At 47.1% G+C, this 26,267-nt stretch overlaps 2 protein-coding genes across 2 annotated transcripts in view; both read right to left on the minus strand.

The window, feature by feature from the left end:
* The window catches only part of ATP13A5 (ATPase 13A5), a 33,207-nt gene extending 27,374 nt beyond the window's left edge, over positions 1 to 5,833 (minus strand). Inside the window, exons 1-2 of the mRNA XM_074153579.1 lie at positions 5,771 to 5,833; positions 457 to 630 (exon numbers count right to left, since the gene is read on the minus strand). Coding sequence (XP_074009680.1) covers positions 457 to 630; positions 5,771 to 5,833 — 237 coding nt within the window. The remainder of the gene's footprint in view (positions 1 to 456; positions 631 to 5,770) is intronic.
* Positions 5,834 to 18,378: 12,545 nt separating this feature from the next.
* LOC141468772 (probable cation-transporting ATPase 13A4) overlaps positions 18,379 to 26,267 on the minus strand; it is a 42,010-nt gene continuing 34,121 nt past the window's right edge. The window contains exons 25-30 of the mRNA XM_074153940.1: positions 25,638 to 25,710; positions 24,104 to 24,278; positions 22,916 to 23,130; positions 21,288 to 21,376; positions 19,114 to 19,194; positions 18,379 to 18,600 (exon numbers count right to left, since the gene is read on the minus strand). Coding sequence (XP_074010041.1) covers positions 18,379 to 18,600; positions 19,114 to 19,194; positions 21,288 to 21,376; positions 22,916 to 23,130; positions 24,104 to 24,278; positions 25,638 to 25,710 — 855 coding nt within the window. The remainder of the gene's footprint in view (positions 18,601 to 19,113; positions 19,195 to 21,287; positions 21,377 to 22,915; positions 23,131 to 24,103; positions 24,279 to 25,637; positions 25,711 to 26,267) is intronic.

The following is a 26,267-nucleotide window of genomic DNA, read 5'->3' on the forward strand; positions in this document are numbered from 1 at the left end:
AACCCATCTTCTAGGCATTCTCCAATAACTTTAAAGCAGAAAGGCTACTAACAGCCACAAATTCTGAAGATGATCTCTCCGCTGAAGCCAGTCGGCTGTGCCCCATGCACATAAAGGAAGGGAAGAGCAGAGCTGTTTTACGGAACACGTCGCTGGCAGAGGGCAGCTGCTGGAGCCTGTGGATGGGTGATAGCAATGCCTGAATTCTGCCCGGTGCCCAGCCTTCAGGCAGAATACCTGCGCTCTTGTTAGTGTAAACAGTCTTTTACACATTATTTCAAACTCTGCAAATAAAAATGGTTGGTCCTCTGAAGCTTGATTCATCCCTGCCGTTCCACTTCCAGAAGTGGAAAATGTTATTAACCTGCTACATCACACAGACAAAGACAGACGGGCTGCCCTGTCTGTGAAAGGAATAGGTTCTGCAAATAACAGTGAGCAAGAGGGTTCACCTACTGTTGTTCTGAGCAGAGTAACATCAGCTTCTTCCAAGCTGCAGCGGATGCAGTTTGCCCACACATCCCACTCTGGCTTCCAGTAAAAGAGGAGCAGCAGAGCCCCACAGGACAAGATGTAGCCAGCAATGCACAAGGCCCTCCGCCAGCCTTGGGTTTTGTAGCCAAAAATCTCCTGCACAGCAAAGAGAAAGCATTCTTTGTTAACAAGTTTGACCTTGGCGTTTGTCCATCTGGAAGCACAAGCTTATTGAAAAGAAAGGCTGGTGAGTGAAGCCCTCCCTCATAACTGCTCAAGGTCATTTTTGGAAATGAGAGTTTGCTGATTGATAAGACATAGTTAAGAATAGAGCAGAGCTGCTGAAAGGAGGATGCTGCTGGGTTGCTGCTGGCAGAGGAGCTCTCTCACATCAGCTCTCCCAGGATTACTGTACAATTAACTCCAGTCTGGAGCTCTTACCATCAAGACTGTAGCTGACCCATCATGGTAACACCTCTCTCTGCAGTGCTAGCACCAAAGAGCCCTGCCTGCTGCCAAGGAGAATGACTCCATGAGAACTTAGTGCTGACTGCTGAAATCTACCTTGCAGCAGGGACACAGAATCTGCCTCGGGGAAAGAACACTGCCAAGCCCCAAGCAACTCCTGTCAGGTACCAGGTACCATAACTACTGGTGTGTTGTCTTCCACCACATACACCTTATCTTGAAAGATAATATGGAAGGGCTCTTTTTGCTCTGTACACTCTCTTCCTCCAACTTATTCCCCAGGTCATCTGTCAACTTCCCTACTTGCCTTTCATTTTAATAGCCCCATAGTCATCTCTTCAGTGATGCTCCATTGTCTGTGAAGGAGATTAAGTCCATAGCCTAGTTTTTCCACTAAAGAACTTTGGATTTTTGTACCCTTTGGTTTGCTTTAAACCTGTCCAGAGGGCTAACAATAACTTTAATGCCTGTAGCATAACTAGATCTTTGTCTACATGCTTGGCGCTTTCCCAGCTCCCTTGGCAACCTGTGGGGCATGAGGGAAGGGGGGAGACACTCCATCCACAGCTGGTGGCTCACAGCATCCAAGGATGCCAACCCTTTGGACATATCACCCGCATCCAGCCTGACTACAGCTCTCACAGTAGCAAGACAGCCTTAGTAGGTGCCACCCTGGCCCTGCATCCACCCCCTCAGCAGCCATGTGTCTGTCCCTTTCTACTTCTCCACAGGCACCACAGCAGGAACCCAGGCAGCCCTGGCTCACTTTGTGCCACCCATGCCATGGTAGATTGTATAAAAGTTTATTTGGGAAAATCTTATTTGAGAGAGTCGGAGTTGTTCAGCCTGGAGAAAAGAAGGCTCCAGGGAGACCTTATAGCAGCCTTCCAATACCTAAAGGGGGTCTACAGGAGAGAAGGGGAAGGACTCTTTGTCAGGGAGTGAAGCAATAAGATGAGAGGGAATGGTTTTAAGCTGAAAGAGGGGAGATTTAGACTAGGTATTAGAAAGAAATTCTTTACTGTGAGGGTGGTGAGACACTGGAACAGGTTGCCCAGAGGGGTTGTGGATGCCCCATCCCCGGAAGTGTTCAAGGCCAGGTCTGAAGGGGCTTTGAGTCTAGTGGGAGGTGTCCCGGCCCATGGCAGAGTGGTTGGAACTAGGTGATCTTTAAGGTCTCTTCCAAACCAAACCATTCTATGAAAAGAACTTTGGTTTAAGCCTGAGATGAAAACCTAGAACAGGAGATTTGTTATGTTGCACCCACTGCTGTGCATCAGGTGTCTCCATTCCCACTGCAGTGATCCATCTTTCCCCCTATACAGGGCACTTCCTGCTCACCCGTCAGTTCTCTGCCTTATTCCAAAAGCCCAGCCCAGGCAATTCCTGAGACTTCACCCTAGGGTTGATGGTGAGGGCAGCAGGGCACCTGTGCTCAGGAGTGAGCAGAGGAAGCAGCAGCATCACAGGCAAGCCTGGCCCATCACTCTGGCACCAGCAGAGATGCTGCAGGAGCAATCCTGTGCCATCACTGAGGTGAGATACCCAACCCAGACCATAGATAACTACCCACCCACAGGGCAGCGGGTGCATGAGGCACTTGCCCCTGAGAGGGTATCAAGTGGCCCCGCAGACGTAGGCAGAGGTGGTAAGTAAAGGCTCTTGTACAACTACCTGTGACTACACTGAGTTTTTCCAGAATAGCTTGCCAACTAAAGTACACAATGTGGTGGGATATTGTAACCTATTGACATGGCTCATGTAGTTGAGAGGAGGGGGAGGGAATGTTGTTTTAAATTATAAAAAAAAACCACAAAGAATAAGAATGAGGAAGTCCCACATCTGAAATATAAATCAAAGAATGCCAGAAGGACAACCAGTGCTTTACAGGAGAGAGTTTGCAACAAAGCAAAGTTCCTCAGAGAGGGCTTGTACAAACAATTGTACTGGTTTAACTTCAAATATCATTTTCAAGTGATTTAAAGGCAGTGGAGTAAGCACCTATTTAGGTTTAAGAGAGCAATTAACTTGATTTATCTGAGCTCTGATCATAATCAACAAACTAAGCTGAAATCAATGCAGCTCAACTGAACTAAAGATAATCATGCAGCCCTTATACAAGGTTAGCAAAATCCATTTCAAACCAGCTCTGTAGCTTTCAGATGTGCAGCCCTGCCATACACAAAATATTATTCTTTCAGAGGCCACAGAAGTTTAAATCAATAACCAGAAATGGTGTTTTCAGCGTGGGAAGACAAACCACAGCATCTAGAACTAAGGAAATTCAAGGAGATTTTCATTTGCTTGCCTTTTTGGAGTGCATTTATGAAAATCCTGCTACGAACGCAGGCCTGGAAAACAAAGAGCCTGGAATGACAGGAGATGTGTGGGACCCCTGACTCATCCATCACCTCACAGGGATGGGAGAGCAGCTAAATCTGCAGCCAAAGGTGGGGGGAAGGCTGGGAAAGAGCTGTGGGGTTGGGGCTGAGCAAGTGCATGGCCAGGAGTTGCCCAGGGAGAGCATCTGGGGTTTCTAACATGAGCCAAACACAGGCCTTTACCAGCAAGTGGGGCTCTAGCACACAGCTATATGCCAAGCACCACCACTAAGGAACCCAAAAATGTGTAAGACATGGTGGAAGATAATCAATAGGAGTACATTTTACATGTCTAAGAGGGATGGTTTAAATAAGTGCAGTGCTGCTGTGAGGTCCTGACATCCAGGGTGCAGAGGAGGTGACCCTTCCCACAGGCTGTAGGACTCCAGCGCAGCCGGGTCACACCAGGTCCTCACCACATTGCCTGTATGGAGCCAGGTGGGATCCTGACCCAGCTGTTACAGGCAGGAGCCCAAGTCCCCCTGGGCAGAGATGGCCTGGCCCATGCAGTCACTCCTCATACAGCTGCAACACACGGCTGATCAATTGGATCACTCTGCACGGGTGAGGTACAAAGGCAGCCTGTGCTCAGGCAATACACACTGGGCACTCACACAGTGCTTAGGAGGAAGCACTGAAACCAGAGCTGAGGGAACCCACGTTCACAGCTGATTCACCCCATTGAGCCTGCCTGCGGTAAGAAGGGTTTTCCAAGAAGCACAGTACCTGGAAGCAAGGCTGCACCAGCAAAAAGAACCGCAGGAAGATGTATGTGAAAAACACCACTCAGCCTGACGCAGACATCCTTGCACAAAGCAGGCTGTGCCAGACGCACCCAGGGCAGAGCCAGGGCCCTTCTCTGCCAGCAGGGTTGCAGCCACAGGCTAGATGTGGCAAGAGAAGTTTCTCCTGGAAGTGGGTGCAGCTCGTCCGGGGTGCACAGGCTCACAACTGAAAAGCTGCTTGTGGCAACAGCCTCACTCCACCCATCCATCCTGGCCCTCCATCCTCATCAGGGAGACGGCACCCCCATTGCTTCTTGTGAAAGTAGAGGCAGGCCTTGAGGGCCATATCCGCACATCAGCTAGTGACCCCCTGAAGAACACTGTAGCAATCAGCATGGCACAGATGATCCCTAGCTCACTCCTTACCTCCCACAGCACATTTGTCATTTTGTGCTGGATCCAGACTGCTGCAACTGGCCCAAGCTGCCCAGTCTGAAACAAGCTCACAGGACGAGCAGCCAAATCCCAGCAGAATTTGACTGAAGGCAACCAGAGAAGATGATGCCCCACCACTATTAGTAGCCCTGCAAGCAATCCTGATAAAGAGGTGCAGGTGTGCTCTGCAGGGCAGGATCTCTCCCACCTGTGCATGCCCTGAACACCTGCCGTCCCCGTGATGGAGGCACTCCCTCAGTCCCCAGGGCTGGGGAAACAGTGACACTGGAGATGCTGGGAAGCACTTGCTAGTAGCCTCAGCTTGCTGGGGACAGAGACTCCTGTCTTGGAATGTGCTGCTGTGCTTCCAGTGCATGCAGCACACACATAACTCTAGCAAATACAGGAGTGGCAGGACTATATTTTACCCCTGTGTGGAGACATCTACTTCTGTGCCCACTCTGTGCACTGGAAATATCTGGGTTCCAGTTGTTCCCTGAACAGAAAGCTAGAGGAGAAAGTCTTACTCCCACCCTCACCAGACTCTGTGTAATCACTCCATATTAGCAGGTAGAAGAAGAGTTTCCAACCCATGGTGTTTTCAAAGAACTCACTTAGAGCAGCCCTTCCAGGCTGCTGCACATAATCAATAATCAAACACAATCAAAGACAGAAAGAAGACTCTATTAACACTAATAAAAAAACCTTGTAAGAGCAGAGCAGTTCCACAAAAGCTGCTGTAAAAGAGTGAGAAACAAGGGATTGCTGCTATGACAGCTGCAGTACACTTTGGTCATCTGCCCAGTCTTCCTAGACCTGGTAAGCAGCAAAGACTTTTAAATTTCAGAAGTGATTTAATCACTACTTCAGACAACTGTCCAGGATAAAACTAATTTTCCCTATGACTTGTTTTCTTATACATGATGACCCAGTAAGGGAAAGTGTACCCATTAGTAGACATCCTCACAATTAGGATGGAAAAGACAACGGAACAAACAGTGGGAAAAGGGACACTGCTCCCTGGCCATATGACTTCTGGTGAGCAAAGTGCTCTCTCCATGTTTTGTGCCTCCAGACTGTTCCTTACTTAGCTCTTACTTTGCAAAAATGAATCTCAAAGTCAGCAAGGACTGATCCAGGGGTTTGCCTTTATCAAGGCTGTGTTGAAGAGACAGTGCCCAAATAGGGAGTGAAGATGAAGAAGCAGCGGAGGCATATCCAAAATGGGCATGTGGGAAGAGAGGCACACAAGAAAACTAAAACCCAGCACTGTCCTCCACTCCTTACCAGTTCGTTTTCTTCATCCTTGTTGAGGAGCACACAATGATCCTTCCACAGCTTTTCCTCCATCTGATCACGTTGTTTTCACAATGTCGTTGCTGGTGGGGTCAAGTGATGTTCAATGAAGTTACTGACTTGAAGTCAGGCCAGTGTTAAATTCAGCTCTCACTGTGGTCCTGTCTGCTGCCTCACCGTGCACATGCTTTTTATAAGGCTCCCAGGAGAGGGAGGAAAATCCACCCTCACGTGTAAAGCCCTTAAATGCCTGCCTTATGTAAGATGTGTGTTTTTCTGCCTCCTGGCTTTGCTGTGCTCACCTGGGTGGGACTGGCTGGAGCTGAGCTCTGGTGGCCAAGGGAGGGAAGGCACCTGCCATCCTGTGCCAGGGACACGGCTCTCCACAGGGCTCAGAGGGACATTGTCCAGGAGAAGGGTGGGAGAGTGTCGCACCCCTGCGCAGAGCTGACCTCAGGGCAGCCACGTTAGTGCCAGGCACCACCTCCAGCATGTCAGAAAGAAGCATCTGCTCTGGGGACATCACACTGTCCAAGCCTGGGCTTGGTTTCAGTGCAGCGGAGGTGCATGCTGGAGCAGTGGTTTTCAGGTTTGGTCCGGTCTGAAATTTCCCACTGGCTCTGAGCATTGCCTCAAACACCAGCTTTGGTTCAAATTTTGCCTGAGTTACAAGGAAAGAGCAATGGCACTGGATGCCTCCTTTGGAGAAGCCCAGCTGGCCAACAGAGGGCTCTTGAACAGCATGCAGGATGAATCCCTGCGAGGCAGGGAGAGATGGGGGCTCCAACTTGTCCCCCTGGCAGGGATGGCAGCAGCAGGCAGGCTTGGGAGCCCCACTGCGTATCTTCCAGTCTCTCATGTCCCCAGCTCTCTGTGTTGTCTGAGACATTTTTCAGGCATTAACCTGAAATTGCTCTGTCTCCCCCCATTCTCCTTCTGTCACAAAGTCTGAAAACAACCATTTATCCAGGCAGGAAAAATGTGCTGTGTTATTGTTCTGGAATAAAGTACATGTTTGTGTGAATAAAGACAATGGCTCTGAGTTTGCTCAGACTCTTTTTGGCTCAGCCACAGGGAAGCAATTCTCTGTCACTGTTGAGACCAGGGGACTTAAACTCCATAAAGAGACACAGTCTTTGCACACAGTGTATTTGCCACAGTGATGGCAAATCAGGAATTCTTCTAAATTCTCCTTCCCCAAGGTGGGAGTGAGAACGATACCCAGGGACTGCAGCGCAGCATGTCTGGAGTCCCCTAAGTCTCCCTCAATCTGCAGCTCCATCCTGGAGAAGCACCTTTCACTGGGCAGACAACTGAGGAAATAAAAGCATTTATCCATGTTTCTTCTCTTTGAAACAGAGCAAGGAGAGGCCAGGCTGTCTGGCCCTAGGATAACCAAAGAGCAATTGTCATCTTCACTGCACCTGGGGCTGGCTCTGCATAGTCTAACCAGATCCCTTTTTTTTTTTTTTTTTTTTTTTTTGCGGGGGAGGGTCCTGCCAGCTGTAGTTGTGTCCAAGAAACAGCAAAAATGGACGAAAAACTGGAGAATGCTGAAAAATCAAGGTGGTGGTGGAAAAATCCATATATTTATTTTCTTTTTAGCATTGTCAGTTTGAACTGTCTAAAGCCTGAATTGAATCAGATTTCAACATAAGTAAACTGTCTCCCTTTGTCTATACCTCTCCTCTGAGAGCGCATCAGTAAGTCCATTCACCACACTGTTCTGCACATCAGTCTGTCATGCAGCTCCCTGGATGTGACACACTTGCAGTCATTCCACTCCCTGGTTTTCAGAAGCAGTGTCTATGTCTAAGGGTCTTGAACCTGGCCCTTAACACCAAGTCCAGCTGTGTCCTTTGTGGACATTCTTGGGGTAGAAGGCTTCTACGCAAAGACATAAAGTGCAACCCACTGTAAGGAGGTAATTGCCTACGACCAGCCAATGCCTCTTGTAACTCTCCAGGAGAAAGAAACTCAAGAGGTATCATTAGTTGGGTGGTGTTACTAGTTCTCTCTATTTTCATCATCCAGGGTGAGGTGTGTTTCATTTACAGGAATATTCATAGATTCATAGATTCATAGATTGGTCCAGGCCGGAAGGGACCTCCAAAGGTCATCTAATCCGACCTCCCCGCAGTCAGCAGGGACACCCCCTACTAGACCAGGTTGCCCGGGGCCTCGTCGAGCTTCACCTTGAATATCTCAAGGGAAGGGGCCTCAACCACCTCCCTGGGCAACCTGTTCCCAGGGGACCTGGTGAATATGACCTCCAGTCTCTGGACTAGAGTCACAACAGTTTCCCTATGTGGGGTAGCAGGATGCCCACAACTACCACCACAGCCTGTACTTGCAAAGTGCCCCCCAAGCTGTGTGGGACATCTCCAGCCCCACTCCACCAAGCTGCGGAGCCGGCGCCTGAAAAGGCAAAAGAGAAGGACTCAGAAAATTTCAGGCCAGTCAACCCAACTTGAATACACAGAGGGGTGTGAGAGAAAATTCTTAAGCAGTCAGTTTGTAAGTACCTAGGGGATAATAAAGTGATAAGGAGCAACTAACATGGATCTGTCAGGGGAAGATCCTATCAAACCAATCTCATTTCCTTTCTGACAGGAAGATGCTCCAGGGAACAAGAGGGAAGCAGCTAATGTGGCACATTTAGGCTTTTGACAGAGCTCCCCATGAGATACGAAGATACTGAGAAATAGGATTCTTTTATGATGAGCTGGAGGTTGAACCCTAACTAGGTGTCAGTGGTTCACTGTCCATCCAGAGGGATACAAAATGTTCATGTTTTTGTTAGCAGCTTGGATAACAGGATGGAGAGGACAACTGAAAGGCGTTCATGACGCTGAGCTGATGGAAGCACCTGCTTTAGAGGAAAGAAACAATGCAGCATGATTTTGGGATGCTGACCAAATAGTCTCAAACGACTGTATGAAATTCAGTAAAATGCTGCACTGAGTAGCTGGAGGAAACAAGTACAAAATGAGGAGGCAGTGGCCAAGCAGGTGTATGACAGAGAAGGAGAGGTAGCAAACTGCAGGTTGAGTTTCCTTTTGCCAAAAATGTGACTATCATTCTGATCCACAATACCAAGAGGCTGTTGAGATCAGTAAGATCGGAGGAAATAATTCCTCTTGACTCACTATTAGCAAGTCCTCGGCTAGAGTTCAGGCTCTAGGAAAGGTGCAACCTAAATGGCAACAGTCCAAATGACAATGAGATGAGAAGTCTGGAAAACATGACCCATGAGGAAAAGTTGAATAATTGAGTTTATTTAAACTAGAAAAGAGAAGGTTGTGGGGAAACAGAATAACTCGTACAATACACAGAAGACGACAGTCAACTAATTTTTTTCTCCTATTCTTATTAGAGACAAGCAGAAATCAGACTAATTTCTTGCTAGATTAAAGAATTAGAATTTTCAGAGTTAGTTTAGGTATTGAGAAAGATTTTCTAACTGAAAAAACAGTGAAATACTCAAACAGGTTACCTAGGACAGGAGGAAATCTCATACAATAGAAGACTTTAAGGAAAAGCAGGACATAATTTGACAAGGATGATCTAAAGCTAAGTAAAACTTGCCTCAGAGCAGGGAGATGGACAAAATAACCACGTAAGGTCCCCCCCAGCCTCACACTCCTGTGATTTCTGCAAAATCCCTGTCCAAGCTCAGTAAAGCACAGCGCACACCTTAATCGCAGTGGGGCAATGGTTCTCTCTGAATTCAGGTTCTGGTAACCTTATTTAGCAGGATCATGCCATTTATTCCTGCAACCAACCAGTCTGCAATGAGACCTGCACAGCAGCGTTTGTCAGAACTTACATTTCTCCGGTCCCACTTGTATTTTTTCTTGTTAATTTCTGCTGGTTTTGTGTTTCTCCCGATGTTCTCATCATTCTGCCCTCCTCTCACTCCTTCCCTGGGCTCTGATCAGATTTATTCCCACCACTGGTGAGTGTCTGGTACCAAGTTACAAAATAAACTTAGCTGTATCGAACAGCTGAACAAAGCTATTGAAAAGCAAACCATGCTCGATTTCAAACCCTTTGTCCCAGTGTCCAACTGCTATCAATTACCACCTGGATTCCTTACCCTGAGTGCCCTTTCTCTACCTCTACCTGTCATGCCCCAGCCATCGCACAGGCTGGGTTAACTAAGTGCAGTCCTACCAGATGTCTGAGATGATTGACATTTTTAGAGCTTTAAACAGACCACAGGCTTAGTGACTGCATTCTTCACCCCATTAGCAGGCAGGGGAGCCAAGAAGGCAAGTTTACTTAGAAGTCACCCGGGTTTGTCCTGATCTCTAGAGAAGTACAGCTGAGACATGTTGTTGGTAAGCACAGTGAACTTTCCAGTAACAGCCGAAATGATTCAAACGCTGTGCGTGGTTCAGGTATCAGAGGTGTTGTACCTGTACTACCACAACACCTCTCCGTACACTAATCCAGCATCCTGGAGAGGACAGTGGGTCAGTCCACGTAGGACACTGCTCTTACAGAGCCAGATCCCTCCAGCACTAGGCTTATCTCATCCCCAGCGAGCTCAGGAGAAGCGTGCTGCTCTGTACGGTACCCCCTTCAGCTGTGCACATGCAGGGAAGAAAGAGCTGGGCAATTGCTTTAAAACATGTCACCCGCCAGCAAAGCAAACAAAACATTATGACCTTCATGCAGATGAGCTGAAAGTTGACAGAGGGCAGGGCATGGTGCTTTGTCTTGGGGAAAATCAATGGATAAAGGCATCTCAGAATCGCTTATGGCTCCTGGTCCCCTCCCGCAGGTTTGTTCATCTGGCACAAGCACTCGCTGCTCTGAGCCTCTCAGCTTACTAGGACAAAGTGTTTTGGCACTCTCCACAAGAGAAAAATCAAGACAAACCTGAATCACAGCCCTCCCAAGAGCCTTTGTCTTCCCCTTTCCATAGCACAGCCCAGCTGAAGCCCTCAGCGTGAGCACGCACCCGCAGGGCTGCATGTTATCCAGGGGAACTTGTGGGACATGTCCAAGGCAGCATCACTGAGGGGCTTCTCAAGGAGATCTGGGCATTTTGTGTGTGATTGCTGCAGCTGGATCCAAAACACACGCTGCCTTGCCCGGATACCTTGGCTGTATATCGCTACCAGCTATCTTTCCTACGTACCTCACCCGGCCACTTCCCCGACTGAGGCGGAGGAGAGCGGCTGCAGCCTAGGGTGGGGGAGGCAGCTTGGGTCTGACAGATCTCTGCCTTGGCTTTGGCAGGCACTGAGGATGTGTGGTGGAGTCCAGTATTTTCAGAGAGCAGCGAGGGTAAGGTGAGAGCCCTGGAGAGCTTGTCCAGAGCTCTGCCTTTGCCACTCTATCCCTGAGATGCCAGCTAAGACCTCTGATTTTGCACAGGGGGGTTATGCCAAGAGGCGTTTGCAGCCTTCCCTACCGGTCAAACCAGAAGGCTGCCTCCCCACCTTCGCTGGACTGCTATGGAGAGGAAGCCCCTCCAGAGGGCAATGCAAACCTCTTCAGTTCAACTCCAGCTTTGAATAGCTGCTGGAGATGCACGGCTCCAGTCCCTCTTCAGCTGCTTAGTCAGGAACCGGGGATCTTGGCAGATTCTGAGTGGGGCAAATCTGGAGGGCAAAGAGCTCCCTGCCCAGAGCCACGCTGCAGGAGGCACAGAGGGACAGGAGAGGGACATGCTGGGGCTGCCTGCCTTTTTCATCCTCTCACTTTTCACAATTTGAACTCTCCTCCTATATTGGTGCACAGCATGTGCCACCTTACTGCTCTTCAGGTCCTTTTCCTTTTTTGTGAACTTAATAAAGCTCTATTTTTGCTCAGGTACCAGGTGTCCATTCAGCTGTAAGGAAATGTGGAGCTGGAGCCATGCCAAAAGGTTCTTTTGATGTGTAAAGAAACCAGCAGGTAATCTGCAGAGAGCAGTAAAGCAGCACCCTCTGTCCTCAAAGAAGCAAAAAGAGTTTTATAGTTAAATTTATATTTATTTCAGCGAATAAGTCTGCTGTATTCAGTGTAATGCATGCAGTTAATCAGACACAACATGGTCCATACAAATGAGCAATCTCCCCTTCCTTGAAGTTTAAGAGGCAGCTACAACAAGCGTTTAGTATCTCTGGTATGTAACACCACCATATATTCTTCAAGTGTTCCCAGCCCACACCACAGACCATGAGCTGGTAATCTGCCACTTGTTCCAGCTGCCCTCCAGGGCATAGGGGTGACAGCCCTCATTTCTGTTCTGTTCCTGGAGATGTTCCCCATTTCTCTTGAGGACAAATAGATTGGTCCAGTTGATTAATGCCTGTCTTGCTTAGAGCCTTGGACTCAAGCCATAGGCTGGCACGTCCACATTCCTGCTCTACAGTCTATATCGAAAGGATGGGATGCTCCTGTATGACTTGTGTTTTGAAAGGCTGTAAAAATTTAATAGGAGCAGTAGCAGAGCATCATGAGAGGCAGCTTAAGGCTCTCATTTCAGTCAGCAGTGAGTGGGCAGTGAGCTCTGTGTAAGGGTGATCACAAGGAGGAACGGAGTGGCAGGCTGGACGTTCAGCATAAGGAACAGAAGGCAGCTGCCAGTGCAGTTCCTGTGATCTCTGCAGAGCTCTGCTGCTTTACAGCAACAGGCAGTTCTGCTCAGAGTGGTGTTGGACACTGGCTGGCATGTGCATGGTGATCGCATGCAGTAGTAAAACTTTGTTCATTGAAGAATGGCTGAAGGAGCATTGCCCGTTTTCATGGCTTGGAGCTATTGAATCAAGATTTACCTGGTCTTGGGTGGGGTGAGAGAGGGGAGTAAGACATAAATGAAATGTGTCTCCTGTTCTCTGAACCACTTCCCAGGTCCGAAAGCACTTCTTCCAGCATCTCCCAAGTAACCTGTAGGTTCAGGAGAAAGCCTGTTATGATCTCATGACATCCTCTTTCTCTCTCCAGCCTCACTCTCTCCTTGAAATAGGATGCTCCTTTACCTGGAGCAATCTATCATGTGGGCTAGGAGAAAGGCTGGGACAATTACACAATAAAGTGGGAGGCTTGTTTTCTAACCCTGTCTGCTAATCATCTAGGAAGTACCGTAGAGATTTACTAATTAGATTTAAACAAGACATATGGATGGATCTTTCTTCACTCCCTTTTACCTAAAGTGACCTATACTGAGTAATCAAAGCTATGTCAGTGACAAGAACTGTGGTCACCAGCCGCAAGGGACACTGTAAAAACAGGACGCTCCCGAGCAGAGACAAATACGCTTTGTATTTCAGACACACAGGGCATTGAGTTACTTTCTCAGAAAAGGAATCATGTCCCCATTGCCAATAGCCAACCAGGAAGCAAATTTACACACCCTGGCTTGGCTGACGGTGTTTGAATGCTGCTACCCCTTATACGCATTTGGCAATTAGCCCACAGTGCACAGAATCATTACGCAGCACAGCATGACCCTCCCAGCTTAGAGGCTGTGTCTGCCCACCAACTAGGCAAAGGCTGTAGAGGGGTTAAGCACTGTCTAGTGGGAAATGTTAGTGCAGAACGCTCCAGGTCTATTTTTCCAACACGAGGACTTGAGAAGTCATAAGAGCAAGTAATGAGTTTTCTAAAATCAGTTGTTGACACCAGACACCTGCAACATATGACAACTGAATTCTCTGTTTCCTTTCCTTGAACCGAGTGGTCTAGGTACCAGCTATTTGTGCTTTCTTTTCCTGGTTGACCCTTGGCAGTTAGTTTGTCTCTGCAGCCTTCTCTGTAACACTCCTGAAGAGCTGTGTTGTGCATCAGGTTCCTTGGACAAAAGGTGCTCTGTGCATGTAAAGCAGGTATGTCTTGTAAAAAAGAGCTATGGATGTCGTCTACCTGGACTTCTGTAAGGCCTTTGACACAGTCCCCCACAACATCCTTCTCTCTAAATTGGGTTTGATGGGTGGACTGTTTGGTGGATGAGGAATTGGTTGGATGGTTGCATCCAGAGGGTAGTGGTCAATAGCTCAATGTCCAGATGGAGATCAGTGACACATGGTGTCCCTTAGGAGTCCATATTGGGACCAGTATTGTTTAACATCTTCATCAACAACACAGACAGTGGGACTCGGTGCACCCTCAGCAAGTTTGCAGATAGATAGCACCAAGCTGAGTGCTGTGGTTGACACATCTGAGGGACAGGATGCCATCCAGAGGGACTTGGACAAGATTGAGAAGCGGCCCCGAGTGAACCTCATGAGGTTCAACAAGGCCACATGTAAGGTCCTACACCTGGGTCAGGGCAATCCCGGTATCAATACAGGCTGGGGGATGAAGGGATTGGGAGCAGCCCTGCCGAGAAGGACTTGGGGGTGTTGGTGGAAAAAAAGCTGGACATGAGCCGACAATGTGCACTCACAGCCCAGAAGGCCAACCATATACTGGCCTGCATCCAAAGAAGCATTGCCAGCAGGTCAAAGGAAGCGATTCTGCCCCTCTACTCTGATCTGCTGAGACCCCACCTGGAGTAATGCGTCCAGCTGTGGAGTCCTCAGCACATGAAGGACATGGACCTGGTGACAGGGGTCAAGAGGAGGGCCAGAAAAATGACCAGAGGGCTGGAGCACCTCTACTGTGAGGACAGGCTGAGAGAGTTGGGGTTGTTCAGTCTGGAGAAGAGAAAGCCCCAGGGAGACCTTATTGCAGCCCTTCAGTGCTTCAAAGTGGGCCTATAGGAAAGATGGGGACAAACTTTTAAGCAGAGCCTATTGCAACAGGACAAGGGGTAATGGTTTTAAACTAAAAGAGGGTAGATTTAGACTAGATAAGGAAGACATTTTTTACAATGATGGTGGTGAAACACTGGAACAGGTTGCCTAGAAAGGTGGTTGACGCCCCATCCCTGGAAACATTGAAGGTCAGGTTGGACAGGGCCCTGAGCAACCTGATTGAGTTGAAGATGTCCCTGCTTATTGCAGGGGGTTTGGACTGGATGACCTTTAAGGGTTCCTTCCAACCCAAACTGTTCCATGATTCTGTGATTGTAAAAAATTCTGGTTTGTTAATAGTGTGTACACCTACAGCTCTCATTGGCAAGGGTCTGCATCTTTCAAATGGAGCTTTGTTCCTCGGTTGGTTGTGTGTGCTGCCAAGCAGGCTGAGCTCTAGAGCGCTGATGAGTAGACAAAAACTGTGATGACTGTAGCAAGATAAACCAGTCGTAAAAAAATGGGAAGGACAAAAACAAAAGTTATTTTCTTCTTTCATTAACTAGGACAAGTGTATTTCAGAAGGAAAATCAAATTTTGAAATGAGCTGTGCAGAGTGGCTGCATGTCTCAGTGGGTTGGCTGTGCTCCAGGGAGCCTGCCCCTTTGATTTAGTTGTAGGAATCTAACCAGGATGGACAGTGTCTGCTGGCAAAGATCACTGAGGATCTCTCCAACTGATGTCCACTGCCAGTCACAAAAGGAGAAAGGAAGCCTGGAGCTTCAGTCCTCCGGGGGATTCCTCAGCTGTGTCTGGATAGCTTGGGCTGCAGACAGGGACTGTGGAAGCCACATCCAGGGCTGTCGATCTGTCTCTGTCCTTATGCAGCCTTAGAATTTGCATAATGCTTTTTGCGATGTTCCTACAAATCAACTCTTTTCATTAAGTGGCGTAAGTTGTATGTGTGTTTCTCTACTGCTGCGTCAGTGGTACAAGCTGGGAGTGCCGAGCAGTAAGTTCAAACACTCAGACAGACCTGAGCGCCTACATTACACCTGCTTCTTGCGTGCGCAGCAAGCCAGGATGGGCAGAAGAGCTCGGAACAGACCGCGGACGGGACGATGCCTGCTACTGCTCATGCCCTCCTGGTTTCCAGAGGTTTAAAATTCTTTCAAATTAGAGAGACCCTCAAACTGAAAAATGCAGATGTGAATCCTGAACATGCTTGAAGATTTTATTTCTGACTATTCCTCATCCTGACCCTAAATACATTCCCAGTCCAAGGTTGAGGGGACAGCCCAGCACTGGGATGTGAAGTGGGACCTCTGATATTCCACCAAAGACGAGGAAACAGAGCACAGGGGCTTGATGTGTGCATATGAGCTGGTTTCTGCAGCAAGGATGTGCGTAACACATGGCTTGCCTCCCAACGGCCAGAGTTATAAGCAGTTCAAGGCAGCTGGGACACTGCAGAGCTCTGCCCGTTGGGCTGCGGCTGACACCACTGAGGGGAGATGATAAAATATGCCCCAGTACGGCTGGAGACACTGGACTTGCACAGGAGATGGAACCCAACTGACATCTGAAAGAGTGGCAGCGGTCAAACACCACTGAGCCTCTGAATTCTGCTCTCTCGCAGGTAAGGCTGTATTTCAGCAACAGACAAGCAGGTCTTTATCTTGTTGACCCACAGGTTTGCCACGAGCTGATATTTTTATAACATCAATTGTGACATAAACATAAATGACACGTCTGGTCTGCAACACTACTGCAGCTGCCAGGTTAACGCACGCAGCAACGTATTTCTTGTGTGCGGGAGTTCATAAAAAGGACAGTGAGTTTTATCCCCAAGGGAAATGTCACTGTATCTCAGAGGGTGGCAGGAATAGCTCCACTGACCTGCTCTTTGGGGTCTCCTTAAGCTGCAAGGAGCACACACAGCATCTACCCTTCACTTTCCAATGGACTTTGCTGCAAACTGGGAACTCATCCTAACTTTGGAGACACTTTAATGAATAAATGTGAACCATTTCTGGTCTGTGTCAAGTCGTGTGGCTTTGTGGCAGGTATTTATCGTTAGGTAAACTACAGTAGGTAGGAAGGTATTTACTCCATTTGCTTATATCAAACTTGGTTAAAATAGGGGAAACACTGCTTTGAGTCAAATAAACATTTTATTCAAGTTGAAACATTTTTGGTTTTGTTTTTTTTTTTTCTTTTTAGAAAAATAGTATTAGTTATTTTTTTGATTCAAGCTAAATTCTTTTCAAACACTGTGCTGGTACAGACATGTTGAATCAAAACAATCCATAATCTCTTCTGATTTGCTATTTGTTTTCCAGAACGACTTTTCACTCTAAAAGACCAAAGGAATCTTTACATGACTCCCAGTCTGCCTGATTCCCTGCGTTTCTGCGGAAATGCAAGAGTGCTTTAGCATTTCCTAGCGTTGAAGTGCTCCCAAAGTGCTCCTCAGCCCCACCCAGGAAAAGCACGGGCAAGCTCCAGCTGTGAAAAACAATTTGTGCAGCTCAGAGGGGACAACTCCCCTGCACGCCTTATCTAAAGAAGGAAGTGTTCCTCCGAAACCTTCCTACTGATACCTTGTTGTTTCACCCAGCTGGGGACAGAGGTTGCAAAACAGGGTGAGCAGGAAGTCAGCCCAGCATCGGAGGGCTAAGAGAGTATGTGCTGGTAGAAGCTGCCTTTTTTGAGTAGGTAAAACCTGCAGAAACACGCAGTGCTGTTGCATTTCTGTACGGCAGAAGCAGCACAGCACAGTGAGTAAAAGTCACCATCAAAGGTGACATGAGTTGATGAATGACATGTGGTGCGTAGCATGTGCAATTCTGGTTGGAAACCAGAGCCAAAACCTCAGATGGTTCAACTTCAGAGCATAACTCCGAATTTAATAAAATTATTCTGAGACCTAATTGGCTTCCTGTCTTTTAAATCAGGGCTTAGGCCCTTGGAGGTAGTAACCTGTTCACTATCTGCTTCTTTTGGCACTGGGAAACCAGGAGCTGATGCCAGGCAGCAGCCCAGCCACGAAGCAGCCACTCCAGTAGAGCAAGCTCACACCACAAGGGACAGCATGCCCTTGTAGACCCACAGAATGAGATCATAATTTGCAATTATCGTGTGTTTCATTCTACCTTTTTTAAATGGATATCCCAAACACATACCTCCCTCAAAAAAGAACTGTTAAACAATGAAATCTTGTTGCTCTCTAAGTCAACAGATTTTTCACCCAGAAAATCCAAGTACCATGTGTGTTAAACTGAGAAGAGGGCAAACAGGTTGCCTGGTAGCGGTGAGCTGACAACAAAACTCTGTGCTGTTGCCATCACAGGGAGCAGATGCTTCTAGAAGGCTTTGGCTATTTGCAGCTCCTTCCAGCTCCAGAAATCCAAGTATTACCAGAAGGGGAAAAAACCCTAACAAATGCCAGACATCAGGTAGAAGTATCTGAAACCCCAGAAGCTACAAGAATCCTAGGACCTGCCTATGTTAAGTAGCCTCTATCAGGAGTAAGTTCTACTTGTTTTCTCAAAGGGGATCTCCCCAGAGTGCTGGTGTCTGAATTAGCTATTTCTCATCTGGAGAAGCCCCCATCTTTATGGATAGCATAATGCAGTTCAAGAGAGCGATGCAGCGATGGGGCATTTCAACCATGAATACTTTGCCAATATTCAGCAAGCTGTTCCATTTACAGCTGGCAGCCATTCATACATGGGCAAGGGGACAGGAGAAACACTGTTGTGGCTTTATGCTACTGCAGCCAGCTTTTCTGCTTTCAGCTAATTTAAAAATAACCCTTAGAATGGGGGAGCATGATGGGTTGGTCCTTCCTCTTTTCTTATATCTCTGAGATAGTCCTTCTACAGCCAACTGCAACTGTCCTGGACGTGTCCTCTGCAGTTTCTTTCAGAGAGAGTCCTCATTGCTGTCAAATGTTGGATTGCTATGGCCTCCCATATTTCCCTCTACTGATATTGTCACAGAATCTGAGAAGAAGGTTTCATTCAGAGGTGGCCAGGCTGAGTCCTGCTCTAACACTCGCTGCAGCCTCTTGTACTGGCTCTTTGAGTGGTACCGGAAGGTCTTTTTCAGCAGCAGCCATAAGGGTCTGTTCTCGATGACAGCTTCCTGTAAAACCAAGAGCAAAAGGAAGATTGTGGAGGACCTGGACAGCAGTTTTCCCTCTTCATCCACAGGAAACACACGGGGCAAGTAGTGGAGACCCAGATCTCCCACCCTGTTCCGCTCTTCCACATCCCTTAAATAGCCTTTTACTGACCGACCACTCCTCACACCAGCTCCACCAGTGCTCTCCACCAGAAAACTGGGACCAGCTCCTCCTGACAGTCTTCAGGATCCGAGTAGGAAATACCAAAGATTGCCCATATTTCTCTATCCTGGGGCACGGCCTGATACATTCCACTCACCAGAGGAAAGAAAAGGTGGTTGGGCCTTGCATTCCCTTATATCTGATCACTCAGGTATGGGGCTTTGAAGAAAGAGAGTAAGGGTGAGGTAGCAGCAATGGCTCCCGTTTTAATAGATATTCCCAAGCTGGGCTGAGGAGGGAGAAAGAGTTGGATCTGACCCTTTCGTCTCTCCAATTAGTGCTGACGGGTACATTCAGTGAAGGATTCTCACCTCGACAAGGAAAGACACAGCAAGTGTGACTGCAAGCATTATCACCATGGAGATCCGCCACGTGGTAGGGGTGCAAACAAGCTGGGAAAAAAGCAGGAGAAGCTGTTCAACAACACGTACGCATACTAGACAGTGGTAGGAGCTTGTATCGTAGAATCATAGCATCTTTTAGGTAGGAAAAGACCCTAAAGATCATCGAGTCCAACCGTAAACCTAACAGTGCCAACTCCACCATTAAACCATGTCCCTAAGCACATGTCTAACTGTCTTTTAAATACCTTCAGGGATGGTGACTCAGCCACTTCGGTGGGCAGCCAGTTCCAGTGCTTGACAACTCTCAGTGAAGAAATTTTGCAAATATCGAATTGAAACCTCCCCTGGTGCAACTTGAGGCTGTTTCCTCCTGTCCTATCACTTGCTACTTGGGAAAAGAGACCAACCCCCACCTTGCTACAACCTCCTTTCAGGTAGTTATAGAGAGTGATAAGGTCTCGTCTCAGCCTCCTTCTCTCCAGGCTGTACAACTCCAGCTCCCTCAGCAGCTCCTCACAGCACTTGTTCTCTAGACCCCTCACCAGCTTTGTGTCATCAAAAGCCAAAATCCTACACTGGCTGTACACTGCTGATGAGCCAATATAGCTCTTAAGGAATTATTGATAAAGATGCTTTTAAGCTTACGCTGCAGCAGAGAAAACTCTACTTAGGAACTGCAACAGGAAATCTAAATGCTTCCTTTCTTTCTAATATAGGAAATAGTTCAAAGTTTGAGTATTTCAGCTCCAAACCCAGCTCCAGCTTCCCTCAGCTGGCAGCACTGGGTTTCTGGCTCCAGCTCAACATTCTGGAGATGCAGCTCAGATCCAAAATTTGGATCAGCAGTTTCTCCAGGGCTAGGCTATTACAGAATTTCTTATCACCACTCCCCCCTTTTCTCTTCTAAGCAAATCCAGTGTATTCCCTCCAGAGAGCCTGGGAGTTCTGCAGTTCTCCCCAAAGGCATTTTAGCCCCGCACAGCTGCAATGTCCTCTGTCACGACAGTCCACCACAGGACTAAGACTTGCTTTAAAGTGCCATCTCGTGGCAGATTCTTTAACTGGGTCTGCCCGCTGAGCCGCTGCTCTGGAAACAGTTACACTGTGAGGGAACTTTAGCTAGGCTGCTTGGCCTTCAAAATCCAGGTCCATTCCCCTTGTCTGTGTTTCTCTTTCCATGTTTCATTATTTCCATTTCTAAATTCACTTGCTAACTGTCACGCAAAGATACAGGGCTGGAAGCAGCATCTTGTTCAATATTTGTTATCCAAAGCCACGACGCTCCATTGTTCTGATGAGAAATGTACTGAAAAAATTGCTGTGTGTTGCTGTTGTTTTGTTCCTGTGACTCCTACTACAAGGCAGTGAGAGCGTCACAGTGGAGGAGGTTAACACCTCCCAGCCTCAACACACTAATTGCCAGGTCCACTGACAACCCTGTCCTATGGCTGATGTAGATCTTATCCCTCTCCAGCATTTCCTCTAAGATGGATTTGCACAAGGCAACTTGCATTCTGCGAGGCTAAATAAGCCAAGCCCTATTGGTATTTATTAATCAAGGACCAAGACAAATGTTCTATTGCCATGACAGCCCCACTAGTCTTTCTCTACAACTGTTCTAAACCCAAATGCTGCTTTAGGAATCTGAGGGCTGTCCGAAATTTAAACAGGGAGCCTAAAAATATTGGGGACTGAGAACTGAGAGATGCTCTGAGTGTGAGCTGGCAGATCTTATTTGCAAGAGGATCTGTGGGCAGAGTAGCACAGCCTGAGAAACACAAGTGCATGGTGCTTTAGCTTAAACTTGCAGGCCCCTTTCTTCTACTGGCTTCACAACTATCAAGCCACCAACACACCAAGCATGGTAAGCTTAGTGATGTCATGGACAACGTGCTGAAACAGTGAGACTTACATGTGGAGCTGTACAGGTGTAAGAATGCACAGATCTTAGTTTGGAGCTACTGTATACTGTATCTCAGAAGGTTCTTCAATCCCATCATTTAAAATCCATCTCTTTAAATTTGATTTGTCTTTAGAGGTGCCATGTATCCCTGCAAAAGTCTGTGCCTTTTGTTAAAACAATCCCATTTATGATAGGCCTGGCAGTGGCGAGAAAACCCACCCACAGCAACAATACTCACATCCATCTTAGAGTAGAGATCATCAATATCAGCAAACACCAAAAAGAGGCAAATGCCCAGCTGCACTATGAGCACCAGTACGAACACATCTGAAGGGATAAGAACAAGCACATAAAACCACACATTTATGAGCAATCTCAGCTGCTTGCCTTTACTACAGAAGATTGTTACCATTTTCTGTGTCAGAGTCAAAAAAAAAAAATCCATGAGATAGGAAGGAACTTTCAGCAAAAATAAAATGAACATAGTAAAACCTCAGCTTTACTCAGTCAAGTAGGTATACGTGAGGCTGGGACAAGCCTTGTAGCCACAGGTTTAAAATGCAAAAAGACAATTTTCAACATCTGATCTGGCCTCTCACATCTGAGAAGCCTTAGAGCCTTCCAGTGAGTTTCAGTCTGAGCTCAGTGTCTCCTGCCATTCAGAAAAATGTCCAAGATGTAGTCTTGCTCTTCTTGATATGATTAGGATCTCTGCCCTTAGTTTCAGTGATATCAAGACTTTGCTTTCGATCAGAATCTAGAGTCTAAGTAATGAAGAATCTATTGCCCTCCCCATCCAGAGGCAAATGTTCTAATGATGAGTAAATTAATTTTCTCTTCATCTAGCATGCACCAAACTTCACCCCCCATAGCCACTCACTCTGGTTTTGCTTGGTTCTGGAAGACTGATGACCCACTCTTCTGCTATCTGGAAGGAATGTCGCCTCCTCGCTATTACTACACCAAAACAGCAAAGCCACGAAACCTGCAGCATTAATTTAACTCTTCAGCCAAAAAAGAACTGAACAGAGCTTTGCCTGAGAGACAGCTGCAGGGTTTGTCCCACAGAGAAAAAGAACAGCTCTCCTATCCCTCACTGCAACTTCCAGAACTGCCACAATCACATGTGCTCATTCTTGCCTTCAGGTGACAGTCTTTCAGAGACACAACAGACCTACTAGACTTCACTACAGCCCCTTCAAGTTATTGCCTCCTTTGATATTTCCTCTTTAAAGAAGTTACTGGTCATAGAGGTAGCAAATGGTAAATGCCTCTGGTTCTGGAACAGGAAACAGGGTATTATGCCTCTGCAAATGCACAAATCTCATTTTATGGTTTCTTCTGAGATGGGACCAAAAGAATGCTCTGAACCTGAGTTCTGTCAAATACCGCTCATGCAGCATGCTTTGGGGAGACAGGAATAGGGCTCTTCAAGAGTTATTCTAAAGACTAAAGCAAAGTGGGACCACCTAATTCTGACTCTTCTAGAGATGGCTCATTCAGGCTGCATTAAGTAACACAATGCTTCTGCCAGCCCACACCACCTTCCTGCTACTCCTTAAAAGTTTTTTTCAAACTCCATTGGTCTGTTTTAGAAATCCAAATGCCAGAGTCAAGTTTTTAGCAGAACAGATGCACAACGTGTGGGCCCAGCTCAGGAAGCCACTGGCCTCAGGAAGCCACTGGCCAGAGGATGCCACTGGCACTGAAACTTCTGAGAAGGCGGCCTTTAGTTGTTTAGAAATCTAATATTGGGCTCCTGCTTTTTTGGCTGGCATCACTTTGGTCAAGTTTTAATTTTTCCCTAGTGAATTGATCTCCTGAGTTGACTTCCTCCCAGATCCCTCCCTCTTTCCCCATACTTACAGTTTGTGTAGATGGGCTGCCTGAAAGGCTTTCCCTTGGAAAACACTAGTGCTACAATGAGGCAGTTGATGGTACTTAGCAGCCACACTGTGGTGTTTTCATAGCTCTTGTAGCCATTGTCTGTTTGCTCAAGGGCTCCATCTCTCATCCCATGGAGCCCCAGGCTGGAAAGAGAGGAATCATTCTCCATGGAGTTGTTCGCTGAGAGGCAGGCACTGAAAAAGAGTGTCACACTGGTCAGCAAATTGTCAATGTCCTGGTTATTTCCCCCAGCTTCCACTACCACTATCATGAAACCTCCCTCGCAACCCATGATTTGCTCCTGCTATCACAAGGATGTAGGTTATTGCCAACATCCTCGATCTTACCCGCTGGGCTGAGCTTGGTGAACTTGGTAGCGCTCAAACCTACTTGGATACCCTGGTATCTTCCCTGCAATCAAATGCTCCTCTTTGTGCTCAACAAAAGCATTCTCACCACGTGCACTGCACTGCACAGCAGGCTTGCTGGAGAGCTTAGGGACCTGCAGACAACGCTGTTGAATGTGTTTGCCCCCTGTGGCAAAGCACAGGGTCTGCCTGCAGCTGCTGATGAGGCCTGCAGTTAAGCTGACCAATAGTACCATGCAGACCTGTCCCACCAGGTCTGCCCTGTGTCACCCAGAGTCCCAAGAAAGGGACTTTCCTGGTTGCAGCTGGGATAGAGCTAATTTTCTTTCTAGTGGTGGTTGTGTTTCAGATGTTGTATGAAAGGAATGCATACTGTTTTAGTTGTTGCTAAGCGATGTTTATGCTTTTCAAGGATTGTTTTCAGCTTCCCATAGAAGCTGAGAAGAAGTATAGACAGAACAACAGAATGCCAAATTGAATATTCTGTACCATAAACATCATGCACAGTATATAAATGGGGCTGGCCCGGGGGGGGACAGTGCATGAATTCTGCTTAGGACAGTGACAATTCACCGGGTGGTGAGAGGGACTTGTGTCATCATTATTATTGCTGGTTTTATTGGTATTATTATTATTTTTCTTTTCTGATATTGTTCTATTAAACTGTCTTTATCTAACCCACATGTGTTTTTTTCTTTCCCCTCACTTCCTCCCTCTTCTCCTTACCCTTCTTGGGGAGGGAAGGGGGGGTGAGCAAGCGGCTGCATGGTCCTAGCTGCTGGAGACAACACAAACCTACCTGTGTATATCGGTCTTGGAATACCAAGGCTGCTCCTGGACCACCACAAACCCAAAAATCTGCATGCTGAGGCTGAAGAGGATGTTAAGTACAACAGAGAGCAGCAATGGGGGAGAGATGAGCTGGCTAGGAGGCCTGTAGGGAACCAGCTTTGGATAGGCTCCTGTGAAACTCACTGAAACATGCACAGACATGCTTACTCATGTGTCCAAAATACAAGCAGTGCTGTTGTATATTACTGACTGTTATCAATAGCCAGCACTTTTACAGTCTATAATGTTCTTTGTAATACATACAAATACTATATCAAGTACAAAATACAGAGTTGTTTTCTTACAAAATCTTACTGGCTACAGAAGAGGTTAATTAATGACATCTGACTATCATGAGGCATTTCTGGAAAAGAAAATGTTGAATTTTTATTTGGCCACTGTCAGGCCCAAGGATATAAGGATATGCTCAAGCTCTTCTGTTCTCTTTCTGGTACTTGCCAGCTGTGGCTTGGGATTTTCTGTTCCCCATGTTCTGTGCATCCTCCTGGACTAAGCACCTAGTGTCCCCACTTATTTGAGCTGGTGGACTGCATTAGCTGACCCCACCAGTTTTCCTCTGTTTTTAGATTTAACATAGTTAAATCCTTTGAGTAAAAGAGCTATACAGAAAGCCTTGAAATCTCTCATAGAAGAGGTGCTCCAGCCCTCTGATCACCTTCATGGCCCTCCTCTGGACTTGCTCCAACAGGTCCATGTCCTTCTTATGTTGGGGGCCTCAGAGCTGGACACAGGTGGGGTCCCATAAGAGCAGAGTAGAAGGGCAGAATCACCTCCCTTGACCTGCTGGCCACACTTATTTTGATGCTGTCCAGGATATGGTTGGCTTTCTGGGCTGCAAGCGCACGTTGCCACCTCAGATTGCACTTCTCATCAACCAGCACCTCCAAGTCCTTCTCCTCAGGGCTGCTCTCAATCCATTCTCCACCCAGCCTGTATTTGTTCTTGGAATTACCCCAACCTCCATGCAGGACCTTGCACTTGCCTTGCTGAACTTCATGAGGTTCACACGGGCCCACCTCTCAAGCCTGTCCAGGTCCCGCTGGATGGCATCCCTTCCCTCCAGCGTGTCAACCGCACCACACAGCTTGGTGTCATCGGCAAACTTTCTGAGGGTGCACTCAACCCCACTGTCCATGTCGCTGACATGGATTCTTAGGTATCTTATTGATCTGCCTTCCCAAGTCATCAGGAAAAAACCTGAATAGACTTTCCACTCCATTAGGTCTGGTTTTACTTCTTCTAGAGATAACTTCCCAGTTGTCAACAACCTACATGCTAAGTAAATGCACCACTAAGAATTACCCATTTTATTTCAGAGATTTTCTCAAACAAGGCACCTCCCCTACTAATCTAAACATCCTGCACTCTATGTAGTCTCTCTCTTTTCTTCATTTCTGTACATAGGATTATGCATTTCCAAGGAGGTGGAAAATTTTTGAGATCATTCTCTCATTAATGCATAGGATGACTAAGGGGCTTACTTGTCACACCAATTACAGTGGTAATAGCCAGATCTTGGAACAAAAATTGGTAATTCCCAAAGGAGTTTAGTTGCTGAAAAGAGGAACACAAAGAAAAAAAACCACAAATCAGACATTTGCCATGGGCTTGTTTATATCATCTTCAGAAAGCTGTATTTTTTTCATGGAGCTAATGCTCTGCTGTTTGCTCTGAAACACCAGTCAGCAGAGAAGGGGACCACACAATCCACCACCCTGCCAATAGATTCGTTGTTCAGACTAACGATGCTTCCAGTTCACTCAATGCCATAAAAAAGAAGGCTATTTGAAGAGATGTGCTTTCTCAATGCCGAGTGACTTCTGAATGCGAAGCCCTCCTCTCTGTTTGGGAAGAAGCCATGCAAAAGTGGTTTAAGGCACTCTAGGGGATTTTGCTTACTGTCAAGCTAATTCATGCTTTAAATGCTGACTAAATTGCAACAGCATATGCTTACACTGGATTCTCCCTTTTCACAGACATATGCCTTCATCCAAAATACTGTTCAGTATCTCAGCCTTCTTTTTGCCCAGCTTGGATCTTGCGCCCACTGGCTGAAATTAACGGGAAGAAGCTTTCCAGTTTTCATCTAAGGGTACAGGAGGACCATATGA

This window comes from Numenius arquata, chromosome 9 (genome assembly GCF_964106895.1).
Source record: "Numenius arquata chromosome 9, bNumArq3.hap1.1, whole genome shotgun sequence".
In the NCBI taxonomy this organism is placed as follows: domain Eukaryota; kingdom Metazoa; phylum Chordata; class Aves; order Charadriiformes; family Scolopacidae; genus Numenius; species Numenius arquata.